Genomic DNA, 24616 nt, shown 5'->3' with positions numbered 1-24616 from the left:
GATATTTTGATATATTTGAAGACAATGGAAGAGCATGAGGTTCACTTGTGGTAGGTTCTATAGTGTTTATGTGAGCATCAACTCTATGGAAACTTGGGCAAGTGTGACTTCTTTAAGTTGGAAGTGATATACTTGGGACATGTCATTTATGGTGACAGTATCGCTATGGATCCCTCAAAGATTCAAGCAATTTGGGACTAGTCGACAGCTATGAATGTCTCTGAGGTTCGTAGTTTCATGGGCTTGGTAGATTGCTACCATCAGTTTGTGGAATATTTTTTTAGGATAGCTCATCCTATCACTTTTCTTTAGTGGAAAGGGAAGAAGTTTATTTGGTTTGAACAGTGTAAGGCAATGTTCCTAGCTCTTAAGGAGTGTTTGACGAGTGCACCCATCCTTGTAGTGCCTAATCTTGTAGGAGATTTTGTGGTCTGCATGGATGCTTCACTAGAGGGTATTGGTGAGGTTCTAATGCAGGATGGCTGCGTGATTTCTTATGAGTCATGGAAGCTCAAAGATCATGAGTTGAACTACCCGACTCACAATTTGGAATATGTAGTGGTTGTGCATGCGCTTTTGCACTGGAGACACTTCTTATTGGGTCATAGGCTTGGTCTTCATACAGACCATTGGAGCTTGTAGTATATATTTTTGCAACTGAACCTGAATGCATGACAACGTCATTGGATGGAGTTCTTGTTCGAGTATGACTTTCATGCACATTACATCAAAGGGAAAGAGAATGTAGTCATTGATGCCTTGGGTAGGTGAAGGCACAAGATATCAATGTTGGTACTTGGTGTAGATTTGTGAGGCTATATCATGGAGGCCTTACCTAGTGACACAGGGTATCAGGAAGTACGAATGGGGATTGAATCTGGATGTGCCCTTGCAGGACGTTTTATAGGTTATACCTTGGAGTCTAATGGACTATTAAGGCATATGGGGTGCATTTATGTGCCAGTTTTGGGGGATCTTCGTTTGGTGGTTATGGCGGAGGCACATCATGCATTGTATTCTACTCATCTAGGGGTCAAGAAGATGCATGTTGATCTTTGACAGTTGTACTTTTGGGAAGGGATAAAGAGAGACATTGTTGATTTTGTTTCCAGATGCCTTGAGTGCTAGAGGTTGAAGGTAGAGCACCAACATCCAACAGGTTTCTTACAACCTCATAGTATTTTGGAGTGGAGATGAGATACAATTTCACTAGATTTCATCACTGGCTTACTGATCTGATTAGGATCTAGGACTATTACAGAGGAATGGTTAACATTATTTCATAAAGTAAAATTTCAAAGCGTTAATTAGCAAATTAACACAACTTAAATGTTGAAATGAACAAAGCATAAAAAAGTAATGACTGAAAGAAAGAGAGTAGAGAGACATAAGACAAAACACGATTGATAACGAAGTTCATCCGCAGGTCGGACTACATCTCCGGGTCCTGCTCCAATAGAGGGACCGATCCAATTTGCTCCAAAATCAATTACAAGTGTTCAAGATCTTCCCTTCAAGCACAATTGCAGCATTACTCTCCAATGTGCAGGAATAATCATGAAGTCTCCAAGATCATAATCTCCTTCTCATCACCTGGATGCCTTTCCAAAGCCTATTACCCCCATTTTATACATCAAATTTAGCCAAAAATGGGCTAAAACAATTAACCAACATAATCCCCCATTTTGGTTACATATTTCGAATTTACCCCTTTTACCAATATTTTGTTATGATCTCACACCAAAATTAAGGGTTTGTTTTCAACAAATACCCTTATTTAGATAAGATTGGGCGGATTTGTTATGGATAGATAACAAATCTTCCCTTAATATTCTATATACTATAAATAGCCCATTGGTTGGCCTTAATTTTAGGAGGCCAATGGTTAGGAATTCAACTCCCATTATCTCATTCCTTTAATTCGAATTAAATAGCTATTTTAATTCGAATTTGAATGTTTTCCCTCTCTTTATGATTTCATGATGTCATGCTGATGTCATCAAAATCCATACTTTTGCTTGAATTTGAAACCATCATAACTTTTATATCCAATATCCGTTCTTGATGAAACAAACGCCATTGGAAAGCTTTTGATGAGCTTTTCCATTTGAAATCCATTGTCAAATACTTTTGAGATGATTTTTTTTTCACCCTTTTATGGCCTCTAGTCCCAGTTTGACCAAACTTTGACCAGTCATACTTTTTGCACCTAAACTCCAAGTTTGCTCGTTCAAGTTATGTTGGACTCAAAATTGTGAACACTTTGTAATGATGTTGACTCTTGGAGCATTGGGACATTTTACTTTTCAATAATTTTTTATCCCCTGGATCACTTACCGATGTCTTCTTGGTGTCATGATGTTATTATGGTGACAATGGACAAGTTATCGAAGGTAGCTCATTTTTCTCCGATGAGTGCTTCTTACACAACTGCTTCAGTAACATAGGTGTACATGTGAGATATAGCAAGACTTCATGGCATTCCATGAAGGATCATTTTAGATAGAGATCCAGTGTTTACTTCTGCACTTTGGACATCTCTACAGTATGCTATGAGCGCTACTTTGAACTTCAGCTCATCATACCATACTAAGACCGATGGCTTGAATGAGAGAGTCGACTAGGTTCTTGAGGATATGCTACAGATGTATGTCATGGATAGACAAACAGAGTGGGAGGAATACCTGTATTTGGTCGAGTTTGCGTACAACAATGGCTATCACAGTTCTTTGGGTATGTTGCCTTTCCAGGCACTATACAATAGGTCATTTTGTACACCACGTAGTTGGGATCAACATGAGGGCCGCATTACCTTGGGTCCATAGATGCTTCAAGCTATGGAGCAACATGTTGTTTGGATTCAAGAGCATCTCCTTACCGCATAGGATAGGCAGAAGAAGTATGTTGATGTGCATAGGGTGGATAGGCAGTTTTCACTGGGAGATAGAGTCTTGTTGCATGTTCGTCCAAAATAAAGCCCAATCTGTTATGGACAAGGTTTTAAGATGGCACTACATTTTGTTGGACCATTTATGATCTTGGAGTGGATCAATCCTATTGCTTATCCTCTAGCCTTGTCACTAAGCCTTTCATGCATACATCATGTTTTCCATGTTTATGTTTTACGACTTTATATATCTAATGTTACCCATGTACTTGATTGGTGTGCTTTACAAATCAAGGATGGGCAACCTACTTTGGAGCTAGTCCACATTGTATAGCACCGATGACTGAGCCTTAGGCTTTGCGAGATAGATTAGGTAAGGGACCAGTGGGACCCAAATGATGAGACATTAGCTTCTTAGGAGGATGCAACGTGACTGAGAGAATCCTACCCTTACCTTTTTGTAGGCTTCCAAGAGTAAGCCTAGGCTTGGGGAAGGATGTAGTGTCTCCCATGTCATTCTACTGCAGTGTTCCATTTTGTTCATCGAGATACTTGAGATTCTCTAGTGACGACCATTATGTTATTATTTCATATGTGGATGACATTTACTTTATAGTTCAGTATCCGGATATTGTTATATGATGGTTTATGCATTATATACCTTATTTCATGTTATGTATCCAATGGATTATGTTGTTTAGACATTTGGATTCATCTTGGAAATATGTTGTGGTGCATTAGATTCATTTTGATATACTATTTACTATTTTACCTACTTGATGTGAGTACTGTGGACATTTGAGATGTCGTGATATGGAGTTTATGCATAGGTGGTTTAGTAGATATGTTTTAGATGGATATCTATGTTGATTATACATGTTGCTTCGGCTTTGATATTTGTACCATTGCACTTGACAGGTTGTGTAAAGTGTGCAGGACTTCTAGCTTTGACAATGACATTGGAGATAGTGATTTGACCATTCCCTTGAGAAAATGTTGCCTCTGGTATGGGCAATGTATCCTTATTTTTATGGATTAGATCACCTTTTAATTCTCAAAGTTAACCTAGTTTTCCTTGTGTTTAGACTAGTCGTCTAGATTCTTTTCACGTTTTTACTTGTGATCACTGTGTTTATGTCTCTATGAGCTTTCATCTTGATTTAATCTTTTTGGTTTTCAACCAATTGGTTGTGGATGGATTTTCCAAGTCTTTTGGATCATTCAAATTTTTGAGATTTTTAGGTTTTAATTAAATAAATAATATTTTTAATTAATTAATCAATTATTTGATTTTAGTGAGCATATGGTTTATTCATCTATGCAAGTTTGGCGGTGGGATCCAATTCATCCATCTTCAATCACTTATGTTTGTTTTGCGGGTTCAAGTGATGGGTTTTGATAAAGTTTCTAATTTTTAAAAATTACATCAAATTACCCCAAATCTAATCCTTTTGGGTGATTTTTGCTCTATAAAGAAAATTTGTGCTTTTGTAAAATTCATTCATGCATACTTGGGCGACTTTTATCTTGGGGAGCAAGTTTGGAGTTTTTTTAAAACCCTCTTCCCGTGGATTATTGTTTTGCTAGATCTAGGAGTTCTACTTGGTAGAATTTAGCAAGGTTTGTTACATAGTGTTGGAGGTGAGTAGGTCATTTTTTGTCGAGCTTCCTACTAGATTCGACAATGTGCTTATTTTTCTACCCCTTTTCTTCAATTTCTTATAGTTGCTCGTTCGTTTGTGAGATAAGATTTGTGATTAAAATTCCATTTTAAAGGCTTTCATTTTAGTTCTTTCTTGATTAGGCTTAGGATATGTGGATCTATGTCCATACCTATTTTTATTTAGTGGGTTATCATGATTGGAATTCTACATGCATTTTTGGGTTTTAAAAGCAAGTTTTTGAACAAAAATGTTGGCCATTTTTCTAGATTTTCTTGAAAGTAATTTTTTTTTGGATTTATGCTTGTTTGAGCCTATTTTCTCAATGGGTTTTCAATTAAACTTTGGCTTTGGGTGAAATTTTACTTCATTAAATTTTTTAATGTTGTCTAGATTTTGGACATTTTAAGCACTAGGTTGAGTTGAAGTTGGTTAATTGTTTGGTTACCCAATCCACTCTCTTTGGTCTTTCTATTTCACCCTTGAGTCTTTGCATTCTCATCCAACCCTAGTTCTATCTTTGTGAGCATGGTGTGCCCTACCATGTGCACGGTCCCTTACATGTGCCTACCAAATCTTAAGGGATTCTTATCACTGTGATGTACTCCAACGAGCATTGTTTTATCAATGAGGGTTGGGGTGGGGATTTGCACATCTTCAGACACTCATAACTTGGTGAGATAGTTGGGTATGGGTAAAGACGTGGAGTGGCCTTTGTTACAGGAACCAACACGAAGCGACTGGGACGATTGCATACATGAGGTTGTTACTTAATAAGAGAAAACTACATAAATTATGGTTACTTAATCAACACACAATATATTTGAGATGTTCGGATCATCGTTTGGTGTGTGACCATGCCTAGGGATGGTCAAATCATCATTTGACATGTTGCCATGCCCAAGGATGTTCAGATTGTCGTTTGGCATGTTACCATACCCACACTCCACCACAACACCATCATAATATCTTTAGAGGTTTTGACCACTTTATTGTGACTTGATCTATTGCATTGTCTTATATTATCTTCAATCCTTGTTACTGCTTGGCATGTGTGTAAGTCATATGTGATTGTTCTCTACTTGGTCAGATCTCTATCCCTTCAGTACGTAGTTATCTACATCACTGTAGTGGACTGATGTACATGTTTTTCCTGGTGTTGTTTGTTCACTTGACACCTTCTTCTTAGGCATTGTGAGTTCTATTGCTTATCTACTTGGTTACATATGGTTACTGTTTTGGTAGATGCTGCTTGTTCTACGTGATGCACTACTTGAGAGGTGTGTCATAGATGTATGTTTCATTATGTTGTATGCTACACCATAGTGATATTGTACACACACTTTATAGATGCTTTTGTATTATTGCAGTATATTATACCTTTAGGGTTCTTTTGATTACTGCATTAGTAGAATAAGCATTCCAGCGTAGGGCCATAGATTGGGTGCTATGGAATATCTTGTGCTCGGGGGTCAGATAAGGACCTGATGTCTTACAATGTTGTGACTATGTTGGGTGGAAATGAGCACTTAGATAGGTTGTGTGGATTGCCTACTAGTTCCTGTTATATATCATTACAATGTTATTTCAGTGCTGTTGAATGTGCTCTTATTAGTTTATAAATGCACACCTGTAGATTTTGGGATTAGAAGTGTTACTTCAGTGATTTAGTCCTGTTAGCTGTATCTTGGATGCATTTATGCTTACGAGTGTCTTAGCCTCGTCATTATTATTCCAGTACTCCCCGGTGTGGAGGTTAATATTTTTTTATTCCTTTATGCTCATAGTAATGTTAGTCTTATTCATCATTTCAACATGTTTAGGAATTAATCTTGTGCTTTTAAATGAATCTCGTAGTTTTATGTTAGAGATGAAATAAACAATGTAGGTTAAGCACACTTAGATGGTTTATATTTTGGTAATTGAACGTGTTTGTAAGTAATGGTGCTTGGGATTCTTGGAATGATTAATGTTGTTAGTCTTTCATTGATTACGTTGTCACATATTGATGTTATCGTACTTTACCTTAACCAAAATAATATGTTGGACTTGTTTAATTCTTGTTTTCCAAGGATCCTTGGGCAGGGCATTACACACCAGGCCCAACAAAACAAGAGAAACACCACTAAAACTACTCAAGCTTATAGGCCCAACAAAACAAGAGAAACACCACTAAAACTACTCAAGCTTATCTTCCCTCACTAACTTCTCCAAGACCCCAAAACAATTAGCAGGAAGCCTATCCTTTCTTGCAATATACCAGCCAATTTTGATCTCTAAAGCCCATTTAGCCAGAACATCAACCACTCGATTCCATTCCCTAGGTTCATATGACAAAAGGAGATGAAATCCACATACATACACATATATAAAATCTCTCTGACAAGAGCTACTAATTGCCAGTTAACATTAGCCACAGTCTAGTTATTTAACATGTCCACAACAATCTAAGGATCCAACTCACAAATAATCATCTTCCATCCCAATGAACAACTCTTCTCAATGACAGTCTTATTAGCAAGGGATTTCATTAAATTATTAGAATGCATACCTTTATGGTCAAAGAAAAGAAAGATAACATCTCCATCCTTACCTCTACTTGTGCTACCAATCCTTGCATGCCCAAGATTTCCACAAGAGGAACCATTAGTATTAAGTTTTAGGGTACCAACAGGGGGAGGTAGCCACCGCCCATCTCTACAAACCCTTCTCTTGGCTTGATAAGTTCTCTTGCCACTATCGTTGCCCACTCTCTTGTCCACAAAGCCCAAGTTCCTCACTATACCATAATCCCTAGGGTTAATATTTTTAGACATATCACACTTGGCGTATATAACCTCCTAAAGCCTACTCATAATTTTCTACCACAGTTGGGTAACTCTTAATATGGAGTTACATAAAATCCTCTGATTCCATTCCAACCAAAGATTCCATATAATGAGGGTATGCCTAATAACCCAAGCCACCTAGAGGTAAGCAGGTCTAGCATGAGGTCTACCAAGGCTTTCCTATAATTCAATTAGGGAGGTAGCATGAATACAATTGTGATGGCACACCTCCCACCACTTATGCCATAACTCTCTTGAAAAGGGGCAAAAAAAGAACAAGTGGGAAACACACTCTTCACCATGCATACAAAGGGAACAAAGAGAAGGGCCTTGAAATCCTCTCTTTTGAAAGTTTTCCCATGCAAGGCATTTCTTTTGAGCAACCAAGCATAAAAAGAAATTGCACTTAGGCCAAGAAGAGTTATTCCAAATCTTTTTCCTCCAAGGTACTTCTGCTAATCCATGCCCTTGTCTGTCTAATCGAGTATATCCTTGAGAAAAACTAAATTTTCCTTGAAGACTTGGACCCCAAGAAAAAAAATCCTTATCCTTAGCAGAACTGCACAACCTTTCCTCGAGGATGGTATCAAGCTCAACTCGATTCTCCATAGAGCCATCTAGAGGCCACTCATGTGGGTGCTTCCAGTAAGTCACTTCCACTACTCCATAATGTTTGATAAAGTGTTCTACCTTAGTCTAGCCAACATCAGTTAAAATATGACATAGAGGTTGGAGATGAGGATGACTAGAGAGATTGGGGGGTGACCATTCTAAGATTCCTACGAGAACAAAACACTTGATCCACCATTACATATCTAGAAAAGGTCATCCTTAATAAGCTGAGCTCCCTTTTTAAGAGTGTCCCAAATACAACAACCCTTTCCATCCAGAGAAAGTCTTGGGATCTCCTGACAATCAACCCTTGGAAAATAATTTTGAGCACGAGTCTTGGCCCAATCCCTATCTTGATTATTGCACCACCTCCGATATAACTTAGCTGCCAGAGCCTTGACAACAATAGCCATACATCTGATATGCAAACCACCAGCAAACTTTGGTATGCAAATTGTTTCCAAATTGACTAAACTTCACTTCAATTAACTAAACTCCACTTAGAGGAGAGATGGTTGCCTGACCAAAGAAATGACCAAAACAACACATCAAACTCTTTTATAACAACAGCTTGGGAAACTTGCACAAAACACCTGTAAATGGGAAAAGCATGTAAGAAAGTTTTAAGGAGGATCATTCTCCTAGATGTAGAGAGCAATTTGAAAGTCCAATGCCTAATCTTACTCCATAATTCATCCAAAAGACCCTGCCAATAATCCTTGTGTTGTGCTCCCAGAGCTAAGGGGACTCTCAAATAAATTAAAGGAAGATAGCCAATTTGAAATCTTAGAATCCTGGAAATGTTGTTCTCAATAGGCTAAGGAGTATTAAAAAAATAAATGGAGGACTTATCTTCATTGATTTTTTGCCTAGAAGCTTTCAAATAGGTATCAAGGGCCCTTCTAATGTTCCTTGCCTCACTAATTGTAGCCACACCCATCAATCTAGTATCATCCATGAATTGAAGGTGAGAATAAGGCGCTAAAACATTGTTCCATTTCCAACCTTGGATGAGCCCCTTTCTAACCTACAATTTGATAATCTGTCAAGGCCCTCTGCCATAATGATAAATAAGTAGGGAGACAAAGGATCCCCTTGTCAAAGCCCTTGGGAAACAAAAAATAGCTTTGTAGGTTCCCCATTAATAAGAGCAAAGAAGGAGGGAGAAGTCACACAACTAAGAATCCAATTCACCTACTCCACATCAAAACATAAAACCAAAAGAATTATGCTCGTAAAATCCCAATTTACCTAGTAATAAGCTTTAGCCAAATCCAGCTTGATAAACATAACCTTTTCCTTGGATCTAGCCATAGAAGGAATAACTTCCATCACAATTACAACACTGTCAAGAATCTATCTACCACTAACAAAGCCTCCTTGCTCTTCAGAAATCAAAGTGCCCAATAGAGGCTTAAGTCTTTGAGCAATCAATTTGGTAATGATTTTATAAGTAGCATTACATGAAGAAATAAGATTTAATTGATCCAAGTTATTGACTCCTTTGGTCTTGGGAATGAAAGCCAAAAATATTGAATTTAGAGACTTGAGCATTTGTTTATTTTTTTGGGATTCGTCGACCACTTCTAGAAGCTCAAATCTAATAATCTCCCAAAATTCCTGAAAGAATTCAATAGTAATCCAACTGGGCCAGGGGCCTTACCCTTCTTCATACCAAACACCACTTTTTCTAGTTTAGGTAATGATATGGGGCTTAAGAGAGCCATATTCATCTTAGCAAACACTACTTGGGGAATACAATCTAGAATGGTCCTTGCCTCACTCATAGGATTGAGATGTTTCCTAGAAAAAAGAATTAAAAAGTAATGGATGGCCTCCCTATAAATATCCTCCCAAGAGGAAAGCTATGCTCCAGTAGCCGAGACAAGTGAGGAGATAGAGTTACCAAACCTACGAGCTTTAACCAAGTTATGAAAAAAGACAACATTCTTGTTTCCCTCCGGTAGCCAATCCACACAAGACTTTTGCTTCCAAAAAATATCCTCCCATTATTCCCATTCCTCTAACTCCTTAAGAGTTGAAGATTTTGCCAAACTCAAATCAGAGGTCAACCCCTGGTCTTGAATCTGCCAACTAACACTATCCAACTTAGATTGAGCCACCATCTTTTGAGTATGCAAGTTTCAAAAACAATGTTTGGTCCACCTTTTAAGCCTAAATTTCATGCTCTGAAGCCTCTTCTTGAAAGTGTACATGATAGTACCATGTGTAGGCCTGCCCTTAGACCACCAAGCCGTCATAAGATCCTGTAAAGAGTGATCTCTTAACCACATCAATTGAAATTTGAAGGAAGGATTTTTGGTGCCCCTAAACGAAGTGACATATAGCTTAATAAGCCAATGATCAAAGCTCCTCCAATCTAGAATTTACGAGCTGGTAGACCACCTGACATTCATCCAATAGCAAGAAACTAAGAACCTATCCAACCTTTTAGAAATAGCCCCAGTCCTGCTCCTTTTGTTATTCTAGGTAAAAATGTCATTAATTAGTTTAACATCAATAAGATTCAAGATACCAATGTGGTCCCTGATTGTATTTGAGAAGGATCCAACCGAGTAACCCCACCTCTTCTTTCATCCAAACTAGTAACACCATTAGAATCACCAGCCATAATCCATCGAAGAAGAGGATCTAAGGAACAAACAAAAGTGACATGGTTCCAAAGAAGAGATTTACCCACCAAAACATTAGGAGCGTAAATATTAGAAAACATGCATCTTTTGGGAGGTATTAGTGGCAGGTTTTGGGTGAATGTTTTAAAATGACACTTTTAGACCATTTTGCACTCTATGAGTTCTACAGAGAACTCTGTAAATGTGAAAAAGCCGAAAGGTGGGCTTTAAGCTCTTCACTCACTTACAGAGGTTCACCGAAAAAATTGACAAAAATTTACATATAGATTAGGAACTGTAGGTGTGCGAAGTTAGCTTGGGCGACTACTGGGTCGTTTTCCCTATATCAAAATGAACAAAACTAAATACCCTCATTTTACATAAACTCATAACACCATTATTTGTTAGCTTCTAGGTATTGACAAAACTCTTTGTCGAGATGGTCAAACATTGAAGGCTCAAAAAGTAGTCATACGAATATTCGTTGATAAAAAATGTTAATACCAAATGTCCTAGTAGTCAACACAATCATTCCAATAGTGGTGCACAAATGGACCAAATACCAACAAACAAAAAGCTCAAAAATGATGGACTATGTACATGTTGTGATATTAATATTAGGATTTAGCTATGTGATTTTTGAGTGAAACTAATTGACCCATGTTGTTGTGGTTTGAAGATCTAACATGAAAATGAATTCATCATGACAATAATATCGTAATTTGACTTGTGAAGAATATTTCGTATTTATCTATTTCATCATTTTCACCCGAACTTAAAAAATTGCAGGCAAGATCAAACTCCCAACCTAAAAGTATTAAACAGTTAACATTGTCTTATTTATCTGTACTTAATATAAATGTTTAAAAAAAACTTATTTTTAACCTGTAGACAAAACATACCAAGGATGTACAGTTATAGCAATGTACTTTCCCTAATGCCGAGTTGCAGTCACATCACGATGGGAGAGGAAGACCCATTGTACCTTTGCTCGCAACATAAATACAAAAGATGAAAAACTCACGACGTAGACACAAGAAGTAGGTGCCACCAATTTCCTTCTTCACCACGAAAACGCGAATAATTTAAACCAAGTTTTGGCTGCTTCGCACACGTTTAAATTTTCACGTGAAGTTGAAGTTTTGGCAACATCGCAGAAATTTCAACTTTTTGGCCAAAGCGAACGGCGGAATGCTCCACTGGCGACGGACACAAAAATCTGCTACACATCGAATGTATAAAAGCACATAACATAACATTTCTACTTTTCAGAAAAGTTCAAATAACCTTGCGCGGGGCCCGCCTTCGGCAAGGCGCATAATCCTCCTACCTTGCATTGTTTCACTTCTAGTAAAAAGAAATTAAAAAAAAGACCCGAATCTGAAAAGGTAGCCTTCCCTTGATAAACAGGATATTTGTACCGTCCAAAAAGAATGCAAAATCCGCGATAGGAAGTATGCTTTGAGTTTGGGCTACTCTGCATCTTTTGCCTCTGCTTTATTCCATCCTCTACCAGGGCCCAGGCTAGATTTAGTTATAAAAGTATACTTTAAACTCATCTTTTCCCGCGCGTCGGTTGAAAAGATTTGAAAAGGAAAAACTGTAATCCCTGCACATTTGTACAGCCCGGTTTAAAAGCTTGGAAGGCTACGCTTCCCGAGACCACAGAATACACTCTTTCCCATACTCGGTGGCACCCAAACCGCCAAATAACTGTCTTTGTCTCCGCGTCTTCTGACTGCCTCGGTGCGAGCGTTCGTTAGTTAATGGGCCCCGCCGGCATTTAATGCTTGTTTCTCTTTTATCCTTTGCCCAAAATTCCTATAAAAATGTACCCCCTTCCCTACTCCCCTTCATCATCTCTGTTTTGTGGTGTTCTCAAAGAGCTGCGTTTGTTCTCCGTGTTGAGCGTTTTCTTTTCTCAGTTCCAATGGCGCTGGTAGTGTTAGGGCTTGCAATAGTCTTGGGTAGCGCTCAGTTTGTGTATTGTTCGGGTTGGACCAACGCCCACGCCACGTTTTACGGAGGCAATGACGCTGCTGGAACTATGGGTAGAAGCTGCTACTTGTTTATTTCGTTATGTTTTAGGGCTTTAGTTATAAAAGGTGAGATTTTTTTGACATTTTGTGTTTTCAATGTGCAGGTGGGGCTTGTGGGTATGGGAATCTCTACAGCGAAGGATATGGTACGAAGACCGCGGCGCTGAGCACAGCGTTGTTCAACAATGGGCTGAGCTGCGGAGCGTGCTACGAGATAAAGTGCAACGATGACCCTCAATGGTGCCTCCACTCCTCCATCGTTGTCACTGCTACCAACTTCTGCCCTCCTAACAATGCTCTTCCTAACGACAATGGCGGATGGTGCAATCCTCCACTGGAGCATTTTGACCTCTCCGAACCCGTTTTCCAGAACATTGCCAAGGACAAAGCTGGGATTGTGCCCGTTATGTACAGGAGGCAAGTTCTCTTCAAGCCGTTACCTTTTTTTCTTGTTTTCTTAGGGCTTCAAACATTCTGACAGGTTGTTTGGTTAATGACGTTGCAGGGTGCCCTGCCACCGCAAGGGAGGAATTCGGTTCACCATTAATGGCCACTCCTACTTCAACCTGGTTCTGGTCACCAACGTTGGGGGAGCAGGGGATGTCCACGCGGTGTCTATAAAGGGGTCGAGGACTGTATGGCAGGCAATGTCGAGGAACTGGGGCCAGAATTGGCAGAGCAACAGTTTCTTGGACGGCCAGAGCCTGTCTTTCAAGGTCACTACCAGCGACGGTAAAACCGTCACTTCTTTGAACGTGGCTTCACCCGGCTGGCGGTTTGGTCAGACTTTTAGCGGAGCTCAGATACGGTAGCTCCTAGCTGCTTTGTACCCATGGTTAGTGTGTCTGTTAGTGAGGTTATGTAGGGCGGCTAAGGTTCAAGTTTTAGTATGTCTTCTTAGCCAGTGGAGGGGGTCTTTTATTTTAGTCTATTGGGTGTATTGAATGTATTGTAGGGTAAAGGATGCTGCGGTGGCAACAAAACGCCACCCGTTCCCTTTAGAGAAGGTAGTCGCTTTTTCGATATAAATCTGGTTAATGGGCGTTGCGTGGCAGAGGTGGTCTGTCGCCACCCGCACATAGTAGCGCCTTTCCTAGCGTTATATGTTGTATGTCGTCCACTGTTCACTTATTATATTCAAGAAAATATTTGCATGCATTCTCCAAATCTTGTCTGCTCTTTGGTTTTTGAAATAGCTTTTTCTACGAGTTTATTTAAGATATCTTCATGTTCCATTATAATTTGTTTCATTTGAGTGTTATATTTATCGGAATGGGTGAGGAATGCCTTGGATATTTATAATCCGGCACGAAATTCTTGATCATATTTTTTATGAAGTTCAGCGGGTAATCACGTAACACTTTAATAATGCGATTTTGTGTTCAAACATTGATCTTCTGAGTTTAGTTGTTAAACCGCGGAGATCTTCCACGTGAGATTGAAAATCACACCTTGACCAAAGTACAAAACCTATAGTTAAAAAGAAAAGAAAATGTCACATAACTAGTACATATTTAAAACTACTGGTTATGATGTTTCTTCGTCGCTGTGTTTTTGTGAATTGTTGGATTTTGTATAATCTCTTTCTTTTGTCGTACCGTTTTCTTTGAATTTTTGATCTTTAACTTGTACTTTTTTAAATTTATATTTAGTGATGTATAAATTTTTTAAAATACATTTGATCATAAATTTAGATTATTCTTAATTACATATTTACTTGTAATTTCTTTTTCGTTGGATTTTTACGCCGAGAGGCGTTCTATACAATGGCAGCACAAATGCCCAGCATGAGAATATGCCAAGATTCCTGTCAATAAAAAAGAATTGGGAGCAGTTACAAATTTTCAAATTAAATATTAAAAAAGAATTTTTGAAATAATAGCTGGCCGAAATAATAGGAAGTCAAATGGAAGCTGAAATAATAGACCCGAAAAAGTAGGGCTCGAAAAAGTAGGACCCGAAAAAATAGGGTCCGAAAAAATAGGGGCGAAATAATTTCAATATGATTTTTTTTTTTTGTTAAATATAATTTTGCATGCACATTCATGCTTTTTTTTTGCGGGGAGTGGGGGAATTTGAAACAAATTCATGGAATGTGAAGAGACGTCTGTTGGGGGATATGAGGAGCCTCTCAGAAGTTATAAAACCAAGGCTTCTCATTTCATTTTCATTTTATGTTTTTGCAGGAAGGAAGAGGTGGAGGTTATTGGAGGATTAGATTGGAGTTTTTGAATAGGAGTAAATTGAAGTTTTGGAGTAACATTTTTGCAGGTGAGATTTCTATTTTTTATTTACATTTTCATTTAGATTTAGATGTAGATGTAAATTGAAATTCAAAATTAGTTATAATATTCTACTTTGATTTAGATTTCAATTTTAATTAATTTCAATTTGGTTGGCTCTCTTCCACAACAAACAGTGTATTGTGTATTTAATGGGTGCATTGGAATGCAGATTATCAGCCTAATGGCCAATCTCCAGTTTCCTCCACAAGCAAACCAATCTCTAGAAAGATCCCTCTTCCGAACTGAAAGGATGTGGCAGATTTCTTTCCTCCCCGGCCTCTGAAAACAGAGGAAATTTCCAATATAGTTGCTGATTTTCGAAATGCTGCCAAGAATGCAATAGATGCAGGTATGTTTTTTTATTCTGATCTATCTTGGTTTGAAGAAGAGAATGTTCCTTTTGTTGACATAATTAGTCCTTTTACGAACAGGGTTTGATGGTGTTGAGATCCATGGGGCGCATGGGTACCTTGTGGACCAGTTCATGAAGGATAGCGTGAATGATTGAATAGATGGCTATGGCGAAACATTGAAGAATTATTGCAGATTTGCACTTGAAGTTGTGGAAGCAGTGGTGGAGGAAATCGGAGCAGAGCATGTGGGAATTCGGCTTTCTCCATTTTCGGATCATGCAGAAGCGTATGACTCAAATCCAGAGGCACTGGGACTTCACATGGCAGAGGCTTTGAATAAATATAAGATATTGTACGCTCATTTCTTTGAGCCCAAGATTGATAATTCGCAGATGACAATAGCGAGTGAAAAGAGCTTGATTCCCATAAGAACAGCATTCAAGGGAACATTTTTGGCTACAGGGGGTTATGATCGGGATGATGGTAACGAAGCTATTTCCAGTGGCAAGGCAGATTTGATTGCTTATGGCTGACTATTCTTGGTAACTGATATTTCTATTGTATATTCTCATGCCCAGCACGGGAAGTTTTAATCTATATAGTTTATTTTGTGCATTTAGTGCACAAAATAAAGAATGCATATGCAATCAATTTTTTTATCAATCTTTATGATAGCTTTTTTTTTAAAATAGAAAATAAAAAATAGAAAATAGAAATTATTCTTTTATGTATGTAGAAAAAAATTAGAAAGATTTTATGTATGTAAAAAATTAAAAGAATTCTATATACATCTAGATTTTTTGAAAAGAATTCTATTTACATCTAGATATTTTGATTGAAATAACCATAATGTAAAAACAAAATATAAAATAGAAATGTTAATATATGTATGTAGAAAAAATTAGAAAGATTGCATGCATCTAAAAAAATTCTATTTACATCTAGATTTTTTTAGAATGGAAAAAAATGGATAATAGAAATATCAGTTGCATGTTTGTAGAAATAAATTAGAAAAACATGTATCTAGAAATTAAAAAGATTCTATATGTGTCTAATTTTTAGATTTTACTTTATTCTAAACTAATTATTGATGGAAATATATTTTAAAAATATTTATGTAGTTTAAAGTTTAGATTTTAATTAATTTGTATGCAACTAGGAAAAAGAATAAATATTTTATATATATGTAGATTAATTTCTATTTTTAAAATTTACAAGTAAATGAGTACTTTATTCATTTAAAGTAAACAAGTTTTTAAGTAATATATTTTTATTTTAGAAATATATTAATCATAATGTTCATTCATTATTACTTATTTAATATACTTACTCTCAAATCTAAGACAATAGAAATGATATTTTATTAACTTTGAAATAGGGAAGTGTTAAGCAAGTTCGTTTACAAAAATAACAAAAATATATTTGGTCTTTGATCAAATTGGAGTTAATATTAGAAATATAAATATGATCATTAACAATTAAGCTAAATTCAGTTCAAAACAATAATATTATTTAAATTTAAATAAATCTTTTTGAAAAGAATTCTATTTACATCTACATATTTTGATTGAAAAAACCATAATGTAAAAACAAAATACAAAATAGAAATGTTAATATATGTATGTAGAAAAAATTAGAAAGATTGCATGCATCTAAAAAAATTCTATTTACATCTAGATTTTTTTTTAAATGGAAAAAAATGGATAATAGAAATATCAGTTGCATGTTTGTAGAAATAAATTAGAAAAACATGTATATAGAAATTAAAAAGATTCTATATGTGTCTAATTTTTAGATTTGACTTTATTCTAAACTATTTATTGATAGATATATATTTTAAAAATATTTATGTAGTTTAAAGTTTAGATTTTAATTAATTTGTATGCAAATAGGAAAAAGAATAAATATTTTATATATATGTAGATTAATTTCTATTTTTAAAATTTACAAGTAAATGAGTACTTTATTCATTTAAAGTAAACAAGTTTTTAAGTAATATATTTTTATTTTAGAAATATATTAATCATAATGTTCATTTATTATTACTTATTTAATATACTTACTCTCAAATCTAAGACAATAGAAATGATATTTTATTAACTTTGAAATAGGGAAGTGTTAAGCAAGTTTGTTTACAAAAATACCAAAAATATATTTGGTCTTTGATCAAATTGGAGTTAATATTAGAAATATAAATATGATCATTAACAATTAAGCTAAATTCAATTCAAAACAATAATATTATTTAAATTTAAATAAAATAAGCCATGTTTACTTTGAAACATCAAACAACTAATTAACTAATACAATAATTAAAATAAATGAATCTATTATGACATAGAAAAATATTTTCGAAGTATAATTTCTTTGTTTTTGAATCAATATGAGTTTTTTTTTCTACTTGAAAAGATAAACCATCCTAATTGTCATCCTTAGTTAACCCTAACAACAACCCCTACCTTAGCCCTAGCCCCAACAATGATGTACAATATAACTATAATCCAACATTAAACTATAATTATAGCACTAAAACATATCCCTATTGATATTCTAAACTCTAATCATAACGAAAATCTTAGTCCAAACCATAATCTAAACCAAAAACCTACACACTAATATTGGTTATAGTCCTAACCCTAAAATCTAACCCTTAACCATAATGTAAAAACAAACTCCAAAATATTGATCAAAATCCTAAACCTACCTATATGGATAACCATGATATTAAACTCTAAATCCAGTCCCAAGGTCCTAACCATGGTGTAAACCTATAACCGAACTCTTAAAAAATTTACTAATCCCTGATCCTAATCACATTCCCAACTTTAAACTTGAACCATAAACCATAGTTGTAACCATAATCATAAACTTAAACAAAACCCTAACCCTAAAGGTACAATCATAAAATTAATAATAGCTTAGACCCTAATCCTAGCACAAACCACAATCATGACCAAATATAAATCTTCACCTTACCCCTAATCATAATTTCAATGTTAACCCTAACATTAGTTTCAATCCTACCATGATATGAACCCTAATATAGACTTCACCTTGATCCTCACCCTAATCTTAAGTCTAATTAAACCCTGACTAAAACCTAATCTAAATGATATATCTAACTATAATCCTAACTTTAATTATCATACAATCCAATGCTAACCCTCATGTATATTTAATCCCTAATCTTAACTCTAAATATTCTATAAACTCTAGAATTGACCTTGATTCTAACCATAACCCTAAAATCTAAATTGTAACCATAGCACAAAAGGTGGGGACCCCCACTACATGGCACAATTCTGGGTCTTGGAGCCTCGCGAAAGCACTACAGAGTGAGGAAATGTCAGAAAGGTGACATGTAGTAGCATGACGCAATTTTGGGCTTTAGAGCATTGCAGAAACAATGCAGCGTAAGGAGGCGCTAGAATGGAGACTCATGGAAAGAAGAGGAAAGACATTCATGTTGCTAGCAAAAAACTATGAAAAGAGATAACATGATGTCTTAACCTTCCACAAAAAATGCAAGGTTGATCCCAAGGGGGAATTTGGTTTCCCCAAAAATGAATGATGGTCATCGATGATGGTCTTCCTCTCGAAATAGACGGCATAGATGCATCGTGAATCCTCACCAATGAAGGATTAAATCGCAACCGTTGATGTAGATTCTCCCCTCAAAAAGGATGACTGAGATGCAACAAGGAAACTCCTCCCAATGAAGGATTAAGTCACATTCGTCGATCAAGATTGGCTTTATTTCCAATGGATGATTAAGATGTAGTGAAGAGATTCCTCCCAACAAACGAAGAAGATAGCACAAAAGGTGTGAACCCCCTCCATGTGGCACAATTTTGGGTCTCAAAGACTCATGAAAGAATTGTGGAGTGAGGAAATGTTGGAAAGGCAATGCGTGGTAGCATGATGCAATTTTGGGCTTCAGAGAATTGAAGAAACAATGTAGCATGATGATGCATCAGAATGGAGATGCATGGCAGCATCTTGTGCAATTCTAGGCTTTAGAGTGTTTCGAAGACACTAGCGTATAAAGAAAAGTTAGAATGGGAATGCATGGCAACATCTTGCACTTTTGGGAAGATGGGAAGATAGCTCGCAAAGAAATAAGAGTTATCGAATCTCGCAGCATGAATCAACCCAACCAAGAAAAAATGATCCAGCGTGGTCAATGAAGAAATCGAGCCAACACAAAATGTTAGCCGCCAAATTTAGCGATGTTAACCCTCTGCAAAGAACCTATCCCATTTAAGGTCTCTCAGATCAGACATCAGTGATGGGTTGAATAGGGGGAAAAAATAGCACACAATGCCCTCCTAAATGAAATTCTAAATGTAACACTAATAACCATGGTCCTACTTCTTTCCCTAACCTTATCCATGAGCGTGGGAATATACATATTATTATATAGGGCACCTTATATAATAATAAATATAATCTAAAATCCCAACCCTTACTCCCCTCCTAAATATAACTGTGACCATAAGAAAACTTCTAAATATAACCCTTCCTCTAACTCTAGCCTTAACCATGAGCATAACCCTAGCCTTAACCATGAGCATAATTCTAACTCTAGATCTGACTCTACCATAATTGGACACTAACCCTAACCCTAACCTTAATTTTGATCCTAACTCAAACCCTAACCCTAACTCTAACCTTAACCTTGATTCAAACCTTAACCCTAACCCTAACCCTGGCCTTACTATAACCCTAACCCTAATCATAACCATAACCATAACTCTAACCCTAACCTTAACCATGGCCATAACTCTAACCCTAACCTTAACCATAAACATAACTCTAATCTGAACCTTAACCATAACTCTAATGATAACCATAACCATAATTCTATCCTTGACCTTAACCATAGCTCAAACCCTAACCCTAACTCCAACCCTAACCCTAATGCTAACCCTAACCCTAATTCTATCCCTAAGGTTAACATTAACTGTAATGTTAACTTTGTCCCTAACCATATATCTACGTATGACTATAACATTTTACATTACAATATCCCAAAAAAAAAAAAAATTTATCTAAATTAAATTCCTTATATTAAATTAAAAGATATATTTGACTCAAACCCTATCCCTAACCCTATCCCCACTATAACCCTAACCATAACCATAATGATGACTCTAACCCTAACCTTAACCATGAGCATTACTCTAAACCTAACATTAACCATAAGCATAACTCTACCCCTAACTCTAACCCTAATTCTAACTCTACCATAATTGGATTCTAACCCTATCCCTAACCCTAACTATAAGCATAAGTCTAACCCTAGCATTAACCATGAGCATAACTCTAACTTTGGATTTGACTCTACCATAATTGGACTCTAACCTTAACCCTAACCTTAATTTTGATCCTAACTCAAACCCTAACCCTTTAAACTCTAACCTTAACCTTGACTCAAACCTTAACCCTAACCCTAACATTAGCCTTACTATAACCCTAACACTAACCCTAATCATAACCATAACTCTAACCCTAACCTTAACCATGACCATAACATTAACCCTAACCTTAAGCATAAACATAACTCTAATCTAAACCATAACCATAACTCTAGCAATAACCATAACCATAACTCTATCCCTAACCTTAACCATAGCTCAAACCCTAACCCTAACTCCAACCCTAACTCTAATGCTAACCCTAACCCTAATTCTATCCCTAAGGTTAACATTAACTATAATGGTAACTTTGTCCCTAACCATATATCTATGTATGACTATAACATTTTACATTACAATATCCCAAAAATAAAAAATATATTTTTAATCTATATTAAACTCCTTATATTAAATTTTTAAAAATATTTTGAAGCATAATTTTATACTAACTTCATACAACTCTAATTAAAAATTAATTAACAATTTTATAGTAACCTTATCAAAATAAAAAATAAAAAGTAAATATTTTTCCTATTGCGCCGCGACTGCCACTAGCTATATATACCTCTATATATATTACGCCGAGATTAATCGTTCTCGAGGTGCCTATTTTTATTTTCATTAATCCCAACTTCGATTAAAATAACTTTGGGATTAAATAAAAATAGGCGCCTCGAGAACGATTAATCTCGGCGTAATATATATAGAGGTATATATAGCTAGTTGATTGTATATCACATTATATTACTATGCATTAAAACTGTTTGAGCTTCTAAAATCCATTTTAATGATTGTAAAGTTGATTTCATGATAGACCATTTGACCTATGCCTATATAAAGTTCAAATTGAAGTAGGATAGATAGATCCCCAAATTTGATGTTAATGTGTTACTATTTAAAGTCATTTTGTTGTATTCACTTCACATCCACACCTCTCATCTCATTTCAAAGAGCTTGTTTAAAAAAATAATTTCAAATTGGGTAAGTTCCTCTAATGCCCTCATCTTTTTAGCAACTTAGTGGAGTACTTAGCCTTTATGTTCTCCAAAGGCTAAGTAGAAAAATAAGAAATTGATTAAATTAATTTCTTATAAAGTTATTAAATGAATTAAAATTAAAAGGTGATTTTATATTTAATTAATTTAATGTTCTAGAAGCACAATTAATTATTGTATTGTAATGGAGAAGTTTTTAGAAAGTGTATTAATTATTGGAAAGGGGGAAATCTCTAGTAATTTAATTTTCTAGAAGCACAATTAATTATTGTATTGTAAGGGAGAATCATCTAGAATGCATTAAATATTGGTAGGGGGAAGTTGTTAGAGAATGTAATTAATTAATATTTTATTTCCTTCTAAATAGGGGTGAGAGGCTCATTGTTTAGCATGGGGTTTTTGTGAATGGCATTTGATAAGAATTTGGATGTGAGTTACAAATTTGTCTTTTGTGACATTGTAGACATCATTCTCTTGGGGTTTGGCCTTTGAAATTCATTACTATCAACTCATTAACAAGTAGCTTGGATGCATTTTTAGTTATTGGCAGATTGGGTGTAATTAGTGAGTTGAAGAGTTTGTTTTGTATTAGTTTCTTATAAAGTCATTAAATAAATTAAAATTAAAAGGTGACTTTATATTTAATTAATTAAATTTTTTAGAAGCACAATTAATTATTATATTGCAAGGATAAGTTTCTAGATAGTGCATTAATTATTGGAAAGGGGGAAGCCTCTAGTAATTTAATTTTCTATAAGTACAATTAATTATTGTATTGCAAGGGAGGAGTTTCTAAAGAGTACATTAATTATTGGAAGGGGGAAGCTTCTAGTAAATGCAATTAATTAATATTTTATTTCTTTCTAGAAGGGTGAAGGAAAAGTATAAATAGAGGTGGGAGTTTCATTGTTTATGATTGGATTATTGTGAATTGTATTTGATAAAAAATTGGAGGTGTGAGTTATAGATTTGTTCTTGGCATTAGAGGACATCTATCCTCTCTTGTGACATTCTAGATGTGATTCCCTTGGGGTGTGGCCTTTGGAATTCATTGTTATGTATTTGATTTTATTAGTTTGAGAACTAATGTTATTTTAGCAGTGGTTCAATCTTCAGTTCCTCTCTTGTGACATTCTAGATGTCATTCCCTTGGGGTTTGGCCTTTGGAATTCATTGCTATCAACTCATTAACAGGCAACTTGGACACATTTCTAGCTACAAGCAAATTCAGTGTAATTAGTGAGTTGAAGAGTTTGTTATGTATTTGATTTTATGATGATGAGTTTGCTATGTATTCAATTTTATTAGTTTGAGAACTAATATTATTTCAGTAGTGGTTCAATCTTTAGTTTGCATAAATTCCTTCTTGTTCATGTGATGTGGTTTTAACTCTATGCAAAGACATTAAAATCTCTTTTAGTAGTTGGTTCAATTTTTGGGCATTACAAGGGTGCCCATTACAGCGGTATCAGAGCTAGGTTTTTTCATCCTGTGGAGGTCTTATAGGTTGTTTGAAACAACATTTATGTTTGAGCATGCCACAGGGGTTTTATAATTTCCGCAATACCAGAGCAAGACAAAGTAGGAGTTCAGACTTGCAGAGTGAATAGTCTAGTTCATCCGTGAAGAGGGACATACAATCCAGTCATACAGACACAGAGGAGATATTCTTTGAACAAGGTAGTATGGGTGACCAAGATGATAGGGATATAGGATTAGGCGGAGGCAGGAATATCGGTTTAGATCAGGATGTAATGTTCAGACAGTTTTTGGGTACACTAGAGGAGGGACAACATATGCAACAAGAGCAAAATAGGCGAATGGATATAATGTTGCAGCTTATGGCTAGCCAGATGGACATCAATATTGATTATTTGTATGTTGCTCCAGTGTAGGAGGTAGTTGATTCTTCAGGTGGGATCGAGACACGTATAGAGCCACCTAGCTATGATGTTGGTGATGTGGATGTTTCAACGGAGTCCATCGATGTGGGTTTACGTTCTAGTATTATTGATTCACAGTTTGGCATTGAGTCATGTGTGCAAAATCTGGAGTCCACATATGAGGCTTTGTTAGGGGATGACGATGCAACAATATTGGGATTAGGAGAATGCGAGGATACTGTCATACCAGTAGCCACTTTTGTGTTAGTTGAACCATCCAACGAGGAGTTTAGCAATATGCATGCAGTTGTTGATGTGTGTTCTAATGATGGCGCACATGTTGATGATTATGAGTTTTCATCAACTACAGATCCAATTCAATTTTCTATTGAGGCAGTTAGTGTTGTTTCTGTGTCCATATATTTTGATGTGGCTACACCTATTGTTGATACAGTTGGCATGAGTGCACATGGTTCACCTGTAGCTACATCTTTTTCAATGCATGTTGGTGATGATCAGAATTCTAGTCTAATATATTATGTAGGATTTCATAGATTTTCTACAGAATTGCCTTCTGGTGACATTCTGACTTCTACATCATCAGCACAAGTTTTGGGTGCTAGGTTGCTGGACATGTGGTTGGTCTTGATAATGCTAGTTTGCAATTGGTTTAATGTCCATAGGGATGTCACATACTACTTCATTTGGGATCCAGGTGGAGGTTGGAGTTCATTGGGTTGCTAGATTGCTTGAGGACAAGCAATTTCAAAGAGGGCAGACTATAATGTCCCCATCTTTTAGTAACTTAGTGGAGTTCTTAGCCTTTACGTTCTCCAAAGGCTAAGTGGAGAAATAAGGATAAATTGGTTAAATTAATTTCTTATAAAGTCATTAAATAAATAAAAATTAAAAGGTGACTTTATATTTAATTAATTTAATTTTCTAGAAGCACAATTAATTATTGTATTGCAAGGGAGAAGCTTCACATTAATTATTGGAAAGGGGGAAGCCTCTAATAATTTA

At 35.9% G+C, this 24616-nt stretch overlaps 2 protein-coding genes across 2 annotated transcripts; both read left to right on the top strand.

Moving 5' to 3' along the window:
* The first annotated feature begins 12472 nt into the window (after positions 1–12472).
* On the top strand, positions 12473–13818 carry LOC149537211 (expansin-A10-like). Its single transcript, XM_089807370.1, has 3 exons — positions 12473–12672; positions 12765–13077; positions 13166–13818. The coding sequence occupies exons 1-3, from the start codon at positions 12552–12554 to the stop codon at positions 13470–13472; spliced, it is 741 nt and encodes a 246-aa protein (XP_089663496.1). The 5' UTR covers positions 12473–12551; the 3' UTR covers positions 13473–13818.
* Positions 13493–15831, top strand: LOC149537210 (putative 12-oxophytodienoate reductase 11). The gene is made up of 5 exons (XM_089806426.1): positions 13493–13516; positions 13616–13720; positions 15195–15294; positions 15377–15410; positions 15492–15831. Exons 1-5 carry the CDS (start codon positions 13493–13495, stop codon positions 15829–15831), a joined length of 603 nt encoding a protein of 200 aa, XP_089662552.1.
* The last annotated feature ends 8785 nt before the right edge of the window (positions 15832–24616 follow it).

Source organism: Cupressus sempervirens, chromosome 10, assembly GCF_028749045.1.
Source record: "Cupressus sempervirens isolate cs-2001-9-10 chromosome 10, ASM2874904v1, whole genome shotgun sequence".
Classification (NCBI taxonomy): Eukaryota; Viridiplantae; Streptophyta; class Pinopsida; order Cupressales; family Cupressaceae; genus Cupressus; species Cupressus sempervirens.
The sequence above is the reverse complement of the archived record's forward strand: the minus strand, read 5'-3'. Positions and strand labels throughout refer to the sequence as shown.

Coding starts and splice junctions, on each gene's coding strand:
- LOC149537210 (XM_089806426.1), top strand. CDS start 13,493: ATGGTTAGTGTGTCTGTTAGTGAG. Junction 13,517..13,615: donor TTAGTGTGTCTGTTAGTGAG/GTTATGTAGGGC, acceptor AATGTATTGTAG/GGTAAAGGATGCTGCGGTGG. Junction 15,411..15,491: donor GAGATCCATGGGGCGCATGG/GTACCTTGTGGA, acceptor GAATTATTGCAG/ATTTGCACTTGAAGTTGTGG.
- LOC149537211 (XM_089807370.1), top strand. CDS start 12,552: ATGGCGCTGGTAGTGTTAGGGCTTGCAATAGTCTTGGGTAGCGCTCAG. Junction 12,673..12,764: donor TGACGCTGCTGGAACTATGG/GTAGAAGCTGCT, acceptor TTCAATGTGCAG/GTGGGGCTTGTGGGTATGGG. Junction 13,078..13,165: donor GTGCCCGTTATGTACAGGAG/GCAAGTTCTCTT, acceptor ATGACGTTGCAG/GGTGCCCTGCCACCGCAAGG.